Here is an 18,416-nt window from a genome sequence, read left to right as displayed (position 1 = left end):
TCTTCCATCGTATTTCTTTTATCACATCTTCCTTTCTAGACTTTTGGCCTTTATTACCTGAAAATCTTTAACAATTTCTTCTCTTTTCACTTTTTCATTTCGCACCGCCCCAATTTCCTCTGACTTTTTCTTTTTAATATTGTCTACTTTAAAGTCCTCCACACTTCTTTTTTTCCCTCAATTTGCACTGCTCTCTCTCGCTCTCCTCATTGATTTACTACCCTCCCTTTTCTTCCATCACATCATTTTTATTCCCTACACATGTTAACAGAATTAATAGCTACCAGGTTATGCCTTAGAGAACCTCTCCTATCACCTCCTCTGCACAGGAGCAAGGTCCTTAGGAGAACTGCTGCCGCCTGGCCATTTGTCAGCTGGGGGATCATGTCTACGGGCCGTCTACCAGCCTGGGTGTGGCAAAACCAAGGTAGGACAAAAGAAAACAGAGCTCCTTCAAGGGACGTCTCCATTCCAATCAAACAAGTCTTTGGAGGTACAAAAACAATGTCTAGATTTTTTTTTTTTTTATCCTTACTAGTAGATATGAACCAATCTGTTATTTCACATACAATAAATTATGTTTATTAAAATGTGTCTATGTATTAGACTTCTATGTCTTCTATATTTAGCCTTCATTCACTATTCCTTTCATTAATTTGTTTACAAAGAGTCACACTTGTTCAATGGTTGATAACACCTTATTAATGTTTGTTTAAATCAGATCTTTGTTTGTCCCCCTGTTTCGCTTTTAAGTACACACTTCCTGGTATGCTGTCATGGTCAAGGACTAAACAGGAAATGGGTGATACATTATCTAATAAAAAAAAACAGTGTGGAGAAATGCCTATCAATATTTGTTTACCAAATGACAACTAATGCATCAAGGTCCCACTCGAGTGTACAAGACTGAGGTTAAGCTCTGGACTTAGACTGGAGTAGGTATTGCAGCACCTTTTACTCATTTTCAGACACTTTGCTACAGATTTGATTTGGGGATCAAATTACTGTTCTGCATCATGACTCAGTCTGGGCCAAGCTTCAGCAGGCAGACATAATTTGACTTCATAATTTGCAAATTAGATTTAAGTCGACTCTATAAATGGCGGTGGAGGGATAATGATTTCAACATGCTTCTTATTCAGTATGAGGTGTTTGTCCTGATATGCTTCCGCCAAACACAGCTTTGTGCAGTCAAACATCTCTACTTTGGTCCTATCTGTTCAAAAGAGATTGTTCCAAAAGTCTTGGTGTTCAGTCAGATGCAGCCTTGCGTGCCTAAGTCGTGCGGCCACTTTATTTTTAGAGAGAAAAAAAAAAAGCCTTTTTATTGGAAACCTCGCCATGCTCTCCAATATGAACGGTGACATTTAAAATGTTAAAATGAGGTCTGAAAAGCTGCCAAAACTCCCACATTTATAGAGAGACGGCCACAACTGTTGATGGTTACTTAGACAAGTTCGATAATGAGAAGCATCCAATTGTTACTTTCACTTTCAAATGCTTTTCTTCAGTGATTAGTGGGCGAAAACAAGCAGAGCCTGTCCAGGACATATTCTCAGTCAATAATAGAAAGGAACATAAAAAAACATAAATTATATTGTTTCTATGCAAAAATATCGGACAAATGATCGAGTTTTGATAGCTTTCAGTACAAGAAATATGAGTAGCAAAATGTAATGACCTAAAACAAAAGATTACTCTGAATACATTAACTTACTCTTTGCAATTTCCATAAATTATTTCTAAGATATGCTTAGAAATATGAATATGAACAGTAGACTTTTCCTGGATTTCTATTTTTTCCTCCAGTGTGTTTGAATTTTCATGCAACTTTGTATGTCAGAACATTTAGGAAAAACTATACACTCTCGTCTCACTGAAAATGTAGGCTTTTTCCTTTGAGAAGTTTGTTGATGTCTACAGGAACGACGTCTTCTAAAAAAAATATTGATACAACTTACAGGCAATTTTGAAACTATATTTACTTGCTGTTTGACAAAACTTTATTACAGTTGCTGTGCTGTTTCACTGTTCGGTAGCTTAAGTGCATTTTGCTCCACAAATAGGAAATGTACACTCTCTGCACAGTCATTAATCCCCTGCTGACAAGACCATTTAAATGCTTTTTCTCTCCTGCTGGTTTTTGATGTAACACTTTAGCAGTGACCAGTGGCCACTTTCTGTTTGTAGGGTTTAAAGCTAAATGGAATTGGTTGAAATAGCAAAAAAAGGCAGATAGAAAAAAAACAAACAAAAAAAAAAACCTGATGCTACTCATTCAGCAGTTAATATTTAAGTTTTGGTCTGAAATCTCATAAATCTGAAAGAACCTTGCTTTTAAATTAAACAAACGTCATCATCAGACATTCAGTGCAGGAATGCTCTGCAGTATTCTCAAGTGGATTTAAGTCTGGATTTTTATTTAGACATTCTATGATTTGATGTATTAAATTACAGCGCTGACTGTATAGTTAGGCTGAACCCCCATCCCTGCTTCAACTCTTTTGAACCATCTAACAGGTTTTCTCCAAGTGCTTGTTTTCACAAGCACTTGGAGAAAACCTGTTAGATGAAATCTCATTCATCTGACTTCTCATCTCCACCAGCAGCATTAGGACATGAAAATTAAGCACATCGTTTACAGAAAGATTACTCAACACCACCTCGTGTTATCGAGGGACGTGTGACCTGGCAGGGTCATACTGACCCACTAAAAAACTGGTAAACAGTTAAAAAACTGTTCACCAGTTTTATAATGTGGTTTCAGGCTGAATGGACCCTGGTCGCTTCCCCATTGTCCGACCGTGACATCTGCCGCGTTCCTCCTGAGCATCATGCCAAGACTGCAGGAGGGTTAATCAGCAAACATGTTTAGATTCTTCACTAATGTGCCAGTTTCACTTGTTCTAATTAACAGTAGCAGGTAAATACAGCATCTGGCTTTTACACACTTAAAACGGCGGTGAGGCAACTGCACTCATGAGTTACCTGGATGGGATTTTAACAGCAAGGATGATATTCAGTCAGTGAAGGAAAACAACTGATGTAATGACAATTACAACACCCAAACAGTCTTCTGTAGAAGCAAACATAGCTAAGTTTTAAAACGGGTATCTGAAGAAAATAAAATCTGACTGTTCTAGTTTTGACTCAAACATAGTTAGTCAAGTAGAGGGATAAACAATAAATAGATTAATACGTGTAAAATGTTCCTATTATCTTGCACCCATTAAAAACTGATAAGGAAGATATTTCAACATCAAATAACAGTTTGTAACAATGTTATCAATGTGCCTTTCTTTTCTTGCCTCATAAAAAGTTGTAGTTTATAAGATGCTAATATATTTAGTTGAAAAAGCTTTAAAGCATGTGTAATATTTCTAGATACATTTGTAATTGGACGGGGGTAATGTTTGTGATGTTGCGACGTGGGGAGCAGAACATCTGAAGGTGTGATTCTCAACCAAACTGCTGTGAGGTAGTAATAGCCTTACACCTGCGCTCACAGACCATGCTCAGACACTATCTGTTAAATATCACAGTTATAAGTTATAACACCTTCACACTAAGAAACATGATCGCTAAATTGTGATGATTGGGGAAGAAACAGTGAGCAGCTTTCCTTTCTGAAGCATGATCAATAAATGGTGATGGTTAGAAGGGAGGAATAGTCTGTAGCTTTCATGCTAAAGTCTAAGACCTGTGATCTTTTTACATTGCACTTGTGCTACAGACTGTTGAATTTGTGAAAATGATGTGGAAAGCTGTTGAAGCCTAAAAATAAATAGATGAACCTTAAACAGTCATATATTCACTTCAAGAGGAGTTAGAACATTATACATTGAAATAACAAATAATCTAAACCACCACTAAGTGATTATATTTTAAGGACAATTTCACGTCTCTAATTAGAATATGCACATAATATTTTCCAACATTTCAAGTAATTATGAGATCTTTTAATATAGTCTTCCTTCAAATTAAACAGTTATTTTATCATTTAAAAAAATTATCAGATTACGAAAATAAACAAAACAAACTGTATTTTTAGCTTTTTTTTTTTTTACCCAGGGAAGAATTTTAAACACATTTGGCTAATAAACTCAAAAATAAGACGATCTAAATCTAAATTGGTTGACAAATATTTAAGTTCACATAAAGAGAAGCCAGACTATGGAGTGCAAGTTGCAGCGTTTGCTCACACTGCAACAAAAATAAAAATGTTGAGACTTCGGCTCAAAGCTGAGACCGACAGTCCCGAAACTCTCAAACAGGCAATTATATATCTTTTACACTGTGGGAACAGTGAACAGATCCCTCTGGAGTCAGGTATACTGAGCTAAACTGTCATAAAACTCCCACGTGCTGCTCAGTTGTGCCAAAAGACCAGGAAAAGCCTCAAGCAGGGCGCCTAATGATTAAAAAAACAAAAAAAAAAAAGGACACATCAGCCGAAGCTACTCTGTTTTCTGTGAATGTGATGGGTGGGATAATCTGCTCTTACCCTGTTCATCATCGCCACCCCGGAAAATTACAACTTCCTTTATTTTGTGTTGGGTCGGAGATGTCAATTGCAGAGCGGGGAGGTTTCGTAGAAAAGCTATTGACATGGAGGCAGCAGAGAGCACGGCGGGTCAGGTGAAAAGTCAGCATCCACCCACCCTGACTGCATCTGCCTGTTGTCAGTGGCAACCACTTTCAAAGGAAGAGAAACGAGCATGTTCTTCTTACTCTTCCTGCAGTGGTAACATAATCGCACAATCAGTTTTAAAATAATACATCTACTCGTGTAGGTTATTACATCTACTTGTTAATATTTTTTTTAAAAATTGGAAATTCACAGGAAAACTCTGACATGATCTGAACAAAGCAGACAGATGAGAGCACTGGGACAGAAATACACTGATCTAAGATTTTTGTTGTGAATGATTTCTCTCTGAACTGATTTCTGTTCCTACGCAGGAACTTAAGTAATAACATTTCTGTTTCTACGTTTTGAATAAAATTGACCATTTAGCTATCTTCACAGTAAAATGTTGATAGGATTTGTTTTTAAAGACCAGTTACAGAAATGAGTCTCTCAGTACCATTAATTTATATAAAGTAACATTGTCTCGGTTACAGGACAGATAGTGGGTTTTGAACAGTCTATTTTTAAAAACAATTACTTCATATCTCAATTCCCCTTTACAAGAAACCTTAATCTACAGCCAATAGACTAATATCACTGGGCTATTAACCTGCAACAAGGCTAATCAGCCCAGACAATCGATCACAAAAGAAAAGCCAGAATCTGACAAAGCATCAGAACCCCCCCTCCAAAAAAACAGCTAACTAAAAAAGAAGAAAAAAAACATGATAAAGTATAATGGCACACCAAATGGGGTACAGAGAAGATGAAAGGCTACTCTTTGCTGATACCTTTTTAAATTATAGTCAGCAAACTTTGAATCTTAATTTATGTTCCTTTGGAAAACATCTCCTGACTTAAACATGGAAAAGCTTTTAACTCATCTGTGTGTACAGACAGTATTCATTAGTGATTTTTGATGTATTTCACCGCTCACTCACTCCAGTCTGCCAATAAAAGGCTCCAATCTTGAACCTCTCAGTAGATGAATAACATTATTATGGAGGCAGCGCAATTCAGTAAAGGCTTTATCAAAGCCATTAGAGGTGAATTAAGTCTGAAATGTGTGTGAGGGTGTAATAGGTCGGCATTGTTGATGGATCCTGAGGAAGCTTTTTGTCTAGACACTGGGAATCTGTCTTCCAACAGTTTTAACTGTATTAGCCCTAATAAAAAAAAATGCCCCAAAAGACATGTAAGCAGCATTTATTACAGGAGTACAAAGCTAATAAACTAAGAACAGTGACAAAAACCGATCATTTATAACCCACTATAAGCTAAACATTTGTCCCAACTAAAAATCATTTAAGTTCTCCTTATCCATAGTAATGGTACCTGCTTGTCCCAGTAAAACAAACCTGCAGTGACAGCATTATTAACACACGTTAAAGTGAAAAGTACTGGAATGCAACATTTTCCTTTTTATGGAATCTGGACGTTTGTTGTGTCTTTGTTTCAATCATCCACAGCAAAGTAAATCAATACAGACGATTTATATTAAGAACTTTAGTCACTTGCTCCATTGGAAAAGTGATCCAGGTCATCTGTAATTTTATGCAAATTCACATTCAAGCAAGAATTATTATCAAATTCCTTTAATATTTGGCCTGTCAGAAATAAAACTTTTTCAGAAGGCAATTTTCTTAGATATGCACGTCAAGACAAAAATAGGTCACACTTTTAATGGGGAAAAATTATAAATTGAATCTTTAGCAGCCTGCAAAATATGGGGATTCATAACTGAGGATTCTATATTGAAGTTAATGTTTTGTATATTGCTTTTATGCTTCTTCACAAGTCAGCACAGTAACTCAAACATGGGAAAAGTAACATACATTAAAAAAGATTAAAAAAAACTTTCTGAATGAGGGTGTACTTTGTTCTCCACAGGATGACAAAGCTCCAAGTCAAAATCTCCCAAGCATATTTAATGTGTGGTTTCTAGCAGATTTATGGTTTAACATCACACAAAAAAATTTTATTTTCATTTACCCTTTCAATATTTACGTCATCAATAAATTTAATGCAATATTTTTGTATGTTTTGCAAATAATTTGAAAGTAGTTTTCACTAAATGTCATAATTTATGATCTTGTTAAGGCCCATTTTTCCAACAAGTATTAAAACATAATGATAATGTGCTTTTTAAAAATTATTCATTGTATGTAAACACTGGGTATACTTTATGTCACCCTCTTAAACATATTATGATGTGAAGGTTTCCGTTCTTCCATCAAAGCAAAATATATGAATAATCCTTTCATCCAGATTCTGTGCTTATGAATTTAGAAAACAAAAGCTACATGCTACATATCTCTGGCCTGTCCTTGTTTATGTGAAACATGAAAAAAAGGACAGATGTGCTGCAGAATAAGAAAAATAAACCAAGAAAGAAATGTGGAGGAAGCAGAGACTACCTTTGCCAAACATCTTTGCAGTGGAACAAAGGAAGAAAATTAGATGAGAAGGTGGAAGAAAAGGTTGCCAAGTCTTTAGCTAAGTTGAAATCCATCTTTAGAACTAAAAAAAAATCCTCCTTGTGTTTTCTTAAGAAATCCAGGAAGTGCATGTGCTAAATCAACAGCCTGACACAACATGCTTTATAACAGCAATAAAAGCAAAACTGGGCAGACATTCAAAGCGGTGGAGTCCTGATAGCATTGAGAGGAACCCGTGCCAAGACTATTTGTGGGTGGTACCGGTTATCAAACTGATTCGTTAGCTTGTGGAGACGTTTGTTTTTTTTCCACTGACATAACGAAGATAAACAGACAATTAACCAATCTGTAATCCAATGCAAAATGACTAGAGGAGACCCATAAAGCAAAGCGGAGAAGGTGAGGAAACGCAGAGGGGAAGGGAAAAGCCTCGGCCGTGGCATGTGGCTGTCAGTTATAATGAGGAGATGATAGTTAAGCAGTTCTGCCTATTACTGATATGAAGGTATAACGCAGCAGGAGGAGCAGCACAATGCGGCGCTAAACGTTCACAATACGCACAGTTTAGAGTTGACAACATGAATGTTATTGATTGCGCAGCAGAAGGAGCGAGTTCAATAATGTCAGCAATGAAATTTTAAAAACCACTGAGGTTTTTGTCTGAGGGCAGCCAATGGATTAAAGTGATTTATCAGTGCAGACAGCTTTGATTCGGAGCTGGCATTCACTAAGAACTCACTCATCGCAGCGGAATGAGGGGGAATATGAAAAAAATAAAATAAATGGTGAACTGAGAAATTTTGCTTCATTCACTTCCCTCGTTGGTGCGAATGGGTGATTTGTCAACCAAATCAGTGCAGCACAAAATGTTCTTCCCATAGATAAAGTGACATTCAGTATCCTGGTCAAAGTATTCACATAAATTCTACTTTTACAATGTGGATTTTATTAAGTGTTTTTGACACTACAAAAAAAATCCACTACGAACTAGTGTGGGATTCTGAATTAAAATGGAAGTAGTACCTAGTTCTTAACTTTTTCTTCTCTTCTTTTTACAAAGAGTCTCGGAGGTGTTGCGTTCATTTGTTTTCAGCACTCTTCAGTCCAACACACCAAATGAGAATCCAATGCAAATAATTTCTCTGAAAACAAAAAGTGTGAAATTTTATCTCAGTACGATTTTTCTGTAAAAGAATCAGTCAGGTAATAAGTGAATAATACTAATAAAGTGTTTTTGGTAGAACTGAAGGGCGTTCAACTAAATATTAGTCGGTCCACCTATGCAAGCAGACTACTGCAGGTGTTCTAATTTTAGCATGTCGTATTGTGAAAGATTTGCTCATTTTAAATTTGAATAATACAGGATGTATATCAAAATCACATGAAATGATTAATGGTCTCATTTTACTACAACACACACACAAAAAAACAGGCCTTTTAACAGAGGTGTACCGACTTGTACAACCAATTTAGGAATCCTGCCACAGAGACTTAATTTGGTTTCAAACTAGTAAAAGTAAAACTAAGTTTTCTTGGGGTATTTAATATATGAACCGTTGTAAGATTGATGAATATGTTGACAATCTCTCCTAATGGTCATACTGTTAACAGGCTTCACCGCTTGACATCCGTATCTCATGTTGTAGTTGCAGAAACATCCAATTAACACCGACTGATGACATGAAGCACCGGATACAACAGCTCCACACACAATAGCAGCATTTCTCAAATGCTTGTCTAAACTTATCCTTGCATGGTCAATATGGACTGTTTTATAATTAGTCCACTAATGAGCAGGAGTATGTAACAAACAGCTGGTCTCAACTTCTCCCTATGCAAGCAAACTCTGACAGAACCAAAGTTTACAACAGTGCTAATGACTCTGAAGCTGCAGGGCTTATTGTCAGGAAAAGCCTATTAAAAGCCTGATAAAAAAAAAAAAAGTTGGTTGGAAGTTTCAAGTTTAAACTGAAAACTAATGTGGAAGTGAAAACTTTAAAAAACGTACATAATCTCAGTCCTCTCACTTTTACAGATGCAACCTTGATAAAGATGTGAAAAGTATTGAAATAAAATCATCTTCTGTGGTAGCTGCATAACTTAGAATACATTTCATTCACTGCCAAGATTTTATACAAGAACTTACACAAAAACCTACGAATAAGAAATATGCAATACTGTCTCGTATCTTTTGCTTCAACACACACAAATCAACTTAATGGTTTACGACAAGACCTTTGGAAAACTTGCCGACATGCCAAGAAGGCATGTAGTTCAGGTGTGTTGGAGCAGGGACGCATCCAAACGTTTTTATAACAGTCACACTTGAGATCCAGACCCCTTGTAGAACATTTCATAAGTTTACAGCGTACAGAGGTATTTGGACATTATGCTACTCTGTTCATAATGTCTAGAGTCCCGGATTAGAAGGGCAGTCATAGATGTGTTAGGTGGACAACTTCTGCGGTGATGTGGTCATTTGCTTTGATCTCTAACAAGGTTCACCGGCACATTAGATGAGCTTCACATTGCAAACAAGATGCTTTTTTGTGTAATTAACCCTAGTTTCACACCAGATCCACAAAAATGGTTGGCAAGTAGATGGTGTCTAATTGTTGTTATGGGAACTTAATGAACCCAGGATGCCACACATTGCTCAGTTTTTGTTTTTTATCATTATGATTTGTAGATAGTTTTACCTTGCTTCCTGATTCATGGCGTGTGGTGAGGATAAATATGGCATAATGGCAAGTGCCTAAAATAACTCGACCTATGCGCCATTTCAAACTTTTACCTCAGTGAAAGAAATTGTTCACTAATGAAAAGTTTTTAAAAACTAAGAATAACTGCAAGTCTGAATAAAGGCGTCAGTTCCATTTATTTTCAGCAATAAATAAATACATTTAGTTAAAAATGTTTCCAGTATAATGGTTGCCTTTTTCTAAGTTCTGAACTGTATGCTGCAGCAATAAGGCTTTCTATACTTTTTTCCCCCTAGACCACAAACTAATTTCACCTTAACATTTAACAGCAATATAATGCAAAAATGTAAAAAAAAAAAAAAAAAAAAACGTTATTAGGTTTGATTATGCAGAAGCATAGAAAATGTGGAAACCTCCACACTCTAATGCATCTTGCCAACAAATGCTCACTTTTATTCATGTAATTATATAACTTTTAATAAACAGTTCAAGGGGCAACAAGCCACCACTAATTGGTTAGTTGCATGCATTCATCCAAAAGCTCTTTACATCACCACACGGATGTGAAAGCTCCAGTGAAATTATTGTGTGTGCATGAATGCTGAACACGCACAAAGCTTTTCAAAACACTGTGAAAAATAAAATATATTAACATGACCAGGACTTCCCATAACCAACATAAAGCGAAGGAGATGGAAAGCTCTTCTTTATTTGATTTTTTCCCCTCTCTCCGTCTCCTTCTCACTGTGCAGCTAACACCACCTCCTGCCCACCCTCGGAGCCGGGAATTGAATCTTAATTACCTAGAGGCTCCGTCTTATGTTTCATGGATGAGTTACCTCATTTGTTAGTTACATCCTATAGTCACTCTCCTCATGCTCGGTGCCTGAGAAAACCCTGTTCGTCGTGTGAGCCGAGTTAATGTTTCAAAGACCCGCTCTAATGGGTTGCATGTCGAATCCAACATGGTATTGATGTGCTAATTCTAGCCGCTATCTGAATTTCATTATGAGAGATCAACTCCGAAGGTTTGTAGATGCACGGGAGTTGATGCACACGAACTTATTAACCCAGTTTGATTTAGCAGACGTTGGTTAACGGTACAACAAAGATTTAATAAGGTAACGTTTGGTTTCAAAAACAAAAAAACATCGGTCTTTCTATTCCAGTAAGTCGTTATTTAAAGCTTTTTAAAGTGATTAACAGTTTACATTTTTAGTAAGTTATAATTTTATACACAAACCTTTGCTCAGCATCGGCTGTTTTCAAATGTACATAAGCAATTTTGTTTTGATTTGATTTAATTTGATAATACGATGCCACTAAATATGCTAACAAATTTATTTTCTTGCATTATGGAGCAAAGAATAATTCTGTGATGCTGACCGTCACCCACCTGCTGCTGCACACTGCTGGTCAGATGGCTGAATGTAGCCAACTACACGTTTCCCTCATGAAAACTAAAGGAGCCATTTTGAAACTACTACTTACTTGAAAACGACTTGAATTTAACAGACTTTGATTTTAGGTTTTTATTAAAAGTTTTATAATTGTAATAATCAGTATGCTAGAATTTATCATTGATAAATTGTTTAGAGTAGTATAATTAATTGTGACTTTTTATTTAAATAAATATGTCCTGTAATACATTTTTTGTATTTCTCTTTAAATACAATTTTAAAAAAATGCAATTTCTAATCATGGTTAGAAATGATATGTGAGAACATCATATCCTCTTAAGTTGTTATTGTCATTCTGCTGAATTAATCCATGGATAAATATTCTGTTCATATCTTTATGAAACATAATGCAAAGTGGTTTCGGTTGCTTATTGGAAACGAAAGCGAAGAAGTAGTTTATTTTGAAACAAGCTCGGGCATTAGGTCAGTCAATAAAAGATTAAAAGCAACAGCAGGAGCACTAGTTTCCCTAGGATTCATTATTACTGGATTTCTGTGCACCAAAAGCTCCAAGTTGCTGGCTAATGATGTGATCAAAGTGACTTTCCTCTGAAAAACCCTGATTGCAAACTGAAAAGTTGATCCACGATTAGTCATATAAAAAAAAAAGAAAAACTGGCCAAAGACAAACATAAAAATCTAATCTAAACTGTGACTTTGTGTTGCTATAGCTGAGTATTATTACCAAATAAACATAAAAATGGAACTCGTGCCATTTCACTTGAACGTGTCCAAAGTATCACTAATATAATCAGTTCATCTTGTTTTGTGTGGTTTTGTACAAGGAAAGTGAGTTGACTCTGAATAAAGGTTTAGGAAGATGGAAAAAGTCTGAAATCACATGCAATTCAACAAAGTTCAATTTCAGTTAATAAACGCTGGGTAGAGTAGGAGGTTCTTAAAGAGGCAGAGGCCAATTTCAAGGTGTCAAAATTGCAAAGTCTATTTTTTTAAGTCATGTTTGATATATGGAGTATTTTTATAACAACTTAAGGTAACATAGTTACTTGATTGTGCTATAAAATAGAACAACCTGCCTGAAAAATATATAATACTAAAGAACTCTGTAATATATTAAATCTATCATTAGCACACCACCAATTAAAATTAAGATTTATTATTGCAGCAAATTATAAAACCAGTATTTTCATAATGTAAATGTGAAAAGTTTAAGAATTGTTATTACACTGTCCCAAAGCTTACAAAAGAACTATGACTAAAAAAAATAAAATAAAATATGGATTCAAAAATGTTTTTTTTTTTTTCTTTTCAGAAAGCTGGCCTGGTTACCAATTTCACAAAACCAAAGGTGTGATGTTCCTGAAGTTTTCACACCTTTCAAAGACATCTTGCCTCCCATAACTGAACATCGCCTCCTCTACCCAGAAAGAAACAGCTTTACAGCAGAGAGCTTTTATGTTACTTGTACATTGTGAGTTGACTTTGATAATCTACTTTTAAATTGGTGGCAAGCCAAGTTTGGTGTGCAAAATTCACTTCTTCACTTTCGCAAACCCCATTATTAGACTGCTTTTTGTGCCTCTTCTCCTTGTCTTTCTCTGTGGGAGAGTTAAACCAACACACACAGTCTTTAGCACACAGAATAAATCAACATATTTTAGAAAAAATAAAAAATAAAATAAAATAAAACAACTTCACTGGAAAATAACACAGAATTACTGTCCGAGGACACAAATCGCCTCAAACCTACAGGGAAATTGTAAAAGAGGCCCAGTAAAAAAAAAAAATAATAAAAAAGTAGACCTTAATTCTTAAGACCCTGGATAGAGTGGATGACACCCAAGAGAACGTAAATAAACACTAAAAAACAAATAAATCTTTTTACCAATCTTTACCAGGTGATATAATAAGTGCTAAGGGCACCTTATGTCTGAGTGAGAAGAGGAAGGAGAAGATCAGTAACAGAAACAAGGAGCCACAGAGGGAGGAAAAACCAATAGACAGAACTCAGAAATTCAAACATTTGCTATGTAGATGTCATTTTGCCGTCTTTTTGCAATCATTTTGCATTCCAATTTCTCGCATGTGCAGCTGTTGCTAGTGTGTGAATGCGTAACTGTAACTTGTGTGCTCCCAAAAATTAGATTAAACTTTGATGAGCTTCTCCACACAGCCATGCCTCTGGCAATTCAGTGTCTGTCCCTGTGCCTGCTATGACATTTTCAGCTCACTTCTCAAACACAACCCTCTGAAAGCACTACAGGATTATTTTCTGGATAAACAACAACAAAAAAAGCGAGCTTTCTGATAAAATCCACAATGTCAGCGCAATGAGAAAAGTGCCTCACGATTCACGCGCCGCTTTTGCCCTTTTTCCTTTCCTTTCCTTTATAAGGATGCTTGTGTATCCTTATAAAGTTTTATCATCGAGCAAAAACGCAACTTTGCAAAATCAAGTGCTGTCAAAGTGAGTCTAAATGAATGCACACAAAGCCTGTTTACCTCTCTTGATGTCACTCAGCAACTGTTTTCCTGCACAAACTGCGGCTCGCACACAATTACCTGAGCTCTACAGGGAAACACAATACGCTCGCAGAGAGCGAGGCATGCTGCCAGAAACCTGTTTCCAATTAAATCCCGCATACACCTTCCAAGTCATTAAGAGGTGAGCTGGTAATGTGTTGAGATGTGGCAAAGCAGGAAAAAAAAGAAAAAACAAAAAAAACTTCAACCAATTAAGAGAGCGACGCCCGACTTGTTCTGCATCGTAGCTATCATTACATCACACACCTGTGCCATTTTTTTCTGCGGTAGATAGTTTTGATGAAGCGGCCCACCGTGTTGTACACCTGACATAATCTCTACCAGGGAGGCCCAGCAATGCTGAGGCATAACTTTCATCCGGACAGATGCCGTCTATGTTTTTATTCCATATGTGGGTAAGTTCACCGTACACCAGCTTCACGCATGAAACATCAAAAAGATGGTAGGCTAGATTTTACCCGATAACAATGAATGGGCTTAGGGGAATAAGTAAGAAGGACATCAAAGTTTAATACATGTACATGTACAGTTCTATCATTAGTTTTTACGTCACCAGTTGGTTTTACTAAGTGAAGCAAACTTGGCGCACACAAAACTTCCTGGATGAGCATCCAGATGTAGTGTAATCTGCGTCTTTATGAATAAAACGACATCCAAGTGAGCCACAAACCAAGTACGTTATCACTAATCATCTCCGTTTGTCGCTTTATTTTATGAGTAATTATCATTAACGTAATCACAAAAACACTTCACAGGTACGCTCTGTACAAACACAGTGGCAGCGGCACAAGCTGCCTCCAGCTTGGCTCAATAAATCATCACCATCCCACCTGCTCCGTCTGAAACTCGAATTAAACAAACTTATGCAACACGGCCCCTATCCAGCTGTCCACATCTCCACTCGCTTATTTATGTGCTGCAATACAGTCGGCAGCTCATCCTTAGCTGCCATCAACTGTGAGGCGGCAAAAGTACTTCATTGGTAGAAACTCTTAAAGTATAATAGACGTTTTAAAAAAAAGATTCCGTGGAATAAATACACGACTAAATCTATGTATTAAACTAATTTGTAAATAAATATTTTCTACAGTGTTTTTACTCAGAGGCAACAAGCTCCATGTAGCATTTTTATAGTCAAAAGTGTCAAAATACTTAGAGAAATTACAATGTCTAAATGTCTCATTCTTAAACAAAAATAGGAAAAAATATGAGCAGCTGTTAAGGTTGTATCAATACTGGGTTCACCAGAACAAGATGGGGAGGAGGCAGAAATATCAGTCTTATTTATTTATTTGTTTTTGTTTAAATAGAGTTGGTCCTTCATTAAAACATCTCTAATAAGTGTAGAATCATACATTTTGGATTTGCCTGGTGAAGTTATTTTAGACTCTTTCGATGAAAAAATGCATTCTACATTCCTTAAAAACACAGCGCTGCAGTTCTTTTTCTCTTTGTGCTAATAGGGGATGAGACGCAGATATTGACTCTAGCATTGTTAGCCAGTCTCTAACTCTGTCACTTCTTTCTTGGACCAAGTGCTCAAAATGCAGATGGCACAAGCAGAGCAACACAGTAGTGCAGGAATTCCCAATATTAATGTAACAAATTGTTGTCAGGCAACAAGACAAACTGCTTTTTATTAACGACTAAAATACTGCGACACCAGAAAACCGTAACACGCCAAACGACTAGATATTGATGTGCTTTGGTTAGCATCTTCACAAAGTTCAATTATGTTCCAGCTTCATGTTCTAATTTACAGACAGAAACTTGATGAAAAGCCAAAAACTGGCTTTTCAATATAATAATGTGAAATACTGTTTGTTTAAACAGTTTCTGACACCAAATCAAATCACCATTAAATATCATTTTCTGTCCGTCTTCAAAGTCTGCCTAACATATGGCCTGAAAACGACACCTGCACATACCTGATTCCATGAACTCCTGATTGAAGTTGTTCCAGGACGCTTTGTTCTTCTCCAGGTTCTCCTCCATGACTTTGATGTCAGCAAAGGGACAGTTGCATTCTGGGAATCTGGGAGAGCACCGGCACCAGCAGTCGTTGTTGCGGCAGAGCAGCTCACCCTCCGAGTTACAGGCCACGTAGCTGAGGGCCGCCTCCACAAAACGCCCACGGAGGAACTCTGGCAGGACATCCTGCAAGCCTGACATGAAGTCAAAGGTTGAAAAAACAAATGTGTGTGAGAGAGTGTAATAGCTGCAATTTCCGCATGAAAAAGAACATCCCTAACATAGTCGTTTTATTTCAGCTTTTTTTTTTTTTTTTTTTTTAAAGAGGATTATAGGCTATGATCCTGTCCGCAGCAGGGAGCTGAAAGAATTTGACGTTTTGACTCCCATGATTCATCATGCCAGATTTGATTTAAAAAAAAAAATGTCTTAAATGGATCTAGCAAAACATTTTTAAGAACTGCTCCTGAATATTCAACCATTTTTTTTTTTTTTTAAATGAAATGGAAAGTAAGAATTGCAATTTCATCTGCGTGTCGTTTTAACCCAGTAGCTTTAGTAGCCTTTGCAGGGTATTGAAGCAATTACATGTTTAACTTGTGGGAAGCAAAGTTGGAATCAATTTAATTTACCAGCTTGAAAATGTGTTAAATTTTCGCTGCTGATTTAGTGGTTTAAACTATATTAAAACATGCTATGCTAATTATAGTGCCAAGATCTATGGCTGCACAGTGTATTGAGCCACATCAGAAGCTGATGTGTTTGCAGATGGACGTCTCTCAGAAACCAGCAGGTAGCACAGTGTGTGAAGCTCATGCCGCGTTCCAGAAATGGTCTGTGGTCCGTTCTTGTCTCGCTGATTTTCCGTCTAATAATTGTTAATTTGTGTCAAAAGCTGCCTCTCTCCTCACTTCACAAGCTCTTTCTGGATAATTTTCGGCAGCCAAGTCAATCCCACTGTGCCCTGCTATGAATATGCATATCTCTTCTTTGGTATTTTCTCTTTTACTGGCATGGAAAGTAATGCAATTAGTCACATTTTCCATGTTCTATGCTTTGGCAGGTGCTTTGAGGCCTTTTTTCTACTTTCCTGTGGGTTAGTTGGTGGGCATGTGGGTGGATTGTCATGTGATTGTGTATATGCACACACACATGTGCGCACACACACAGTTCTAGTTCTTCAGGAAGTTTCTTCGGTTTGGGAGAGAGAGCTAAACAACCCGCCAGATTTAGTTATTATCTCACTGTATCCCCACCTTGATAGCGCCTCTCCTTGTTTTCTTCTTTTTTATTTTTTATGGACTAATTGTACTGATAAGATTAGAAGTAATCTCCATATAAATTGTGTTATTATAAGAGAGATTGTTTTGTTTTGAAAGTCAGCACAGAATATATGATCATTTGCAGTGACTTGCAGAAAGCTGCCTCGATGTTTTAATCAGTTCCCCGATAAATAACGAGTCTTCCTTGATAACGCGCTGAGCGACACCCACGAGCGTCGCATCCGTGGAGGAGTCTGAGCAATTCTGTTACATAAATGCTAAACAGGTATAGCCACTAAAACATAATGCTAAATATAACTCTATAGCAGAGTCTAACAATTGAAGTCGCATCCAAGGCAACTTTCAAGTAGCCTTTTGAAAAGTTTGGATGGGCATTCAAGCATCACTTGGCTGCACTGTCATTTTATACAAAATTGGCCCTGTCTGTCCAACTTGGCTATGTATTTTTTATTTATTTTTTAAAGAACATTATGAAAGTGTAGACTGAGCACAAATTATTCAGCTTGGCTGTTAGCTGGGTACTTGCCTGTGAGTCATCCTCTTTTCACCTTGCTGCTTTTCACCTTTGACACACATGTCGTTACTGCGGCAGCACATCAGTATTCAGCCGAAAGCATGCTGTGATCAGTAAGACACTCACGTCTGCCTTTCCAAAATGAGTAAAAAAAAATGCTAACTGGAATGTGTTCGTGTGCTATTTGCCATTTTATATGACATAAAGCCCAACAACACAGTCGAGCTTTTATGAAATAAGAATGCTGTGGTAGGCTTGTATGGGCTAAAATCCTGATTTATGAGTTTTTGTTTTTTCTCAAGTAGAAGTAATGTACTGCAATAATCAAACGGAGATTAAATTAAACTACATGTTTTAATGTAGCATCGAGGACAGTCTTGAACACATGCATTGTGAATATTCCTGCTTGAGGATTCATCTGTGTACATCGTGGTCAAAGACAACACAACCTCAAACTATAGCCTGACGAGTCAGTTTGGATCAAGTTTTGCCTTTTTTTTTCTTAGAAAACAACAAGTCTTGTTTTTAAAATTTACACAACTAGTAAGTTGCCCTAAATAACAAGCTGCTGCTGTGCAGTTTTTTTGTCTTGCTCTGCACATTGGCTCATCTAAAAATGTGTTTTATGTGGGTCAGACTGAAAGAAATTAGGCTCATTTGGTGAAACATGAAAACCTGTCGCATCTATAAAGAAATGTGTCACTTCCGTTTATAATGCAGATATTGGATGCATAATGAGTGTGTGGCTACTGTGCCAGAAGAGAGCTAGCAGAGAGATCATTCTTGGGTTTTGTTCTTCATCTTGCCTAACGACCACCTGACCATACAGGGAGGAAAGGTCATTGTTTTCTACATCATCTATCAGCGAGCCAAGTGGTCAAATCAACTGAAACGATAATATTCCGTGTTTCTC

At 36.8% G+C, this 18,416-nt stretch overlaps 1 protein-coding gene across 3 annotated transcripts in view; it reads right to left on the bottom strand.

Moving 5' to 3' along the window:
* The window catches only part of brinp2 (bone morphogenetic protein/retinoic acid inducible neural-specific 2), a 186,485-nt gene that overhangs the window by 29,257 nt on the left and 138,812 nt on the right, over positions 1-18,416 (bottom strand). For all 3 annotated transcript variants that reach the window (XM_081597761.1, XM_081597762.1, XM_081597763.1), the window contains exon 6: positions 15,664-15,900. In XM_081597761.1, coding sequence (XP_081453887.1) covers positions 15,664-15,900 — 237 coding nt within the window. The remainder of the gene's footprint in view (positions 1-15,663; positions 15,901-18,416) is intronic.

This window comes from Poecilia reticulata, chromosome 17 (genome assembly GCF_904066995.2).
Source record: "Poecilia reticulata chromosome 17, P_reticulata-male-v2, whole genome shotgun sequence".
Classification (NCBI taxonomy): Eukaryota; Metazoa; Chordata; class Actinopteri; order Cyprinodontiformes; family Poeciliidae; genus Poecilia; species Poecilia reticulata.
Note: the sequence above shows the minus strand (reverse complement) of the source record. Positions and strands in the feature narration are given on the sequence as shown.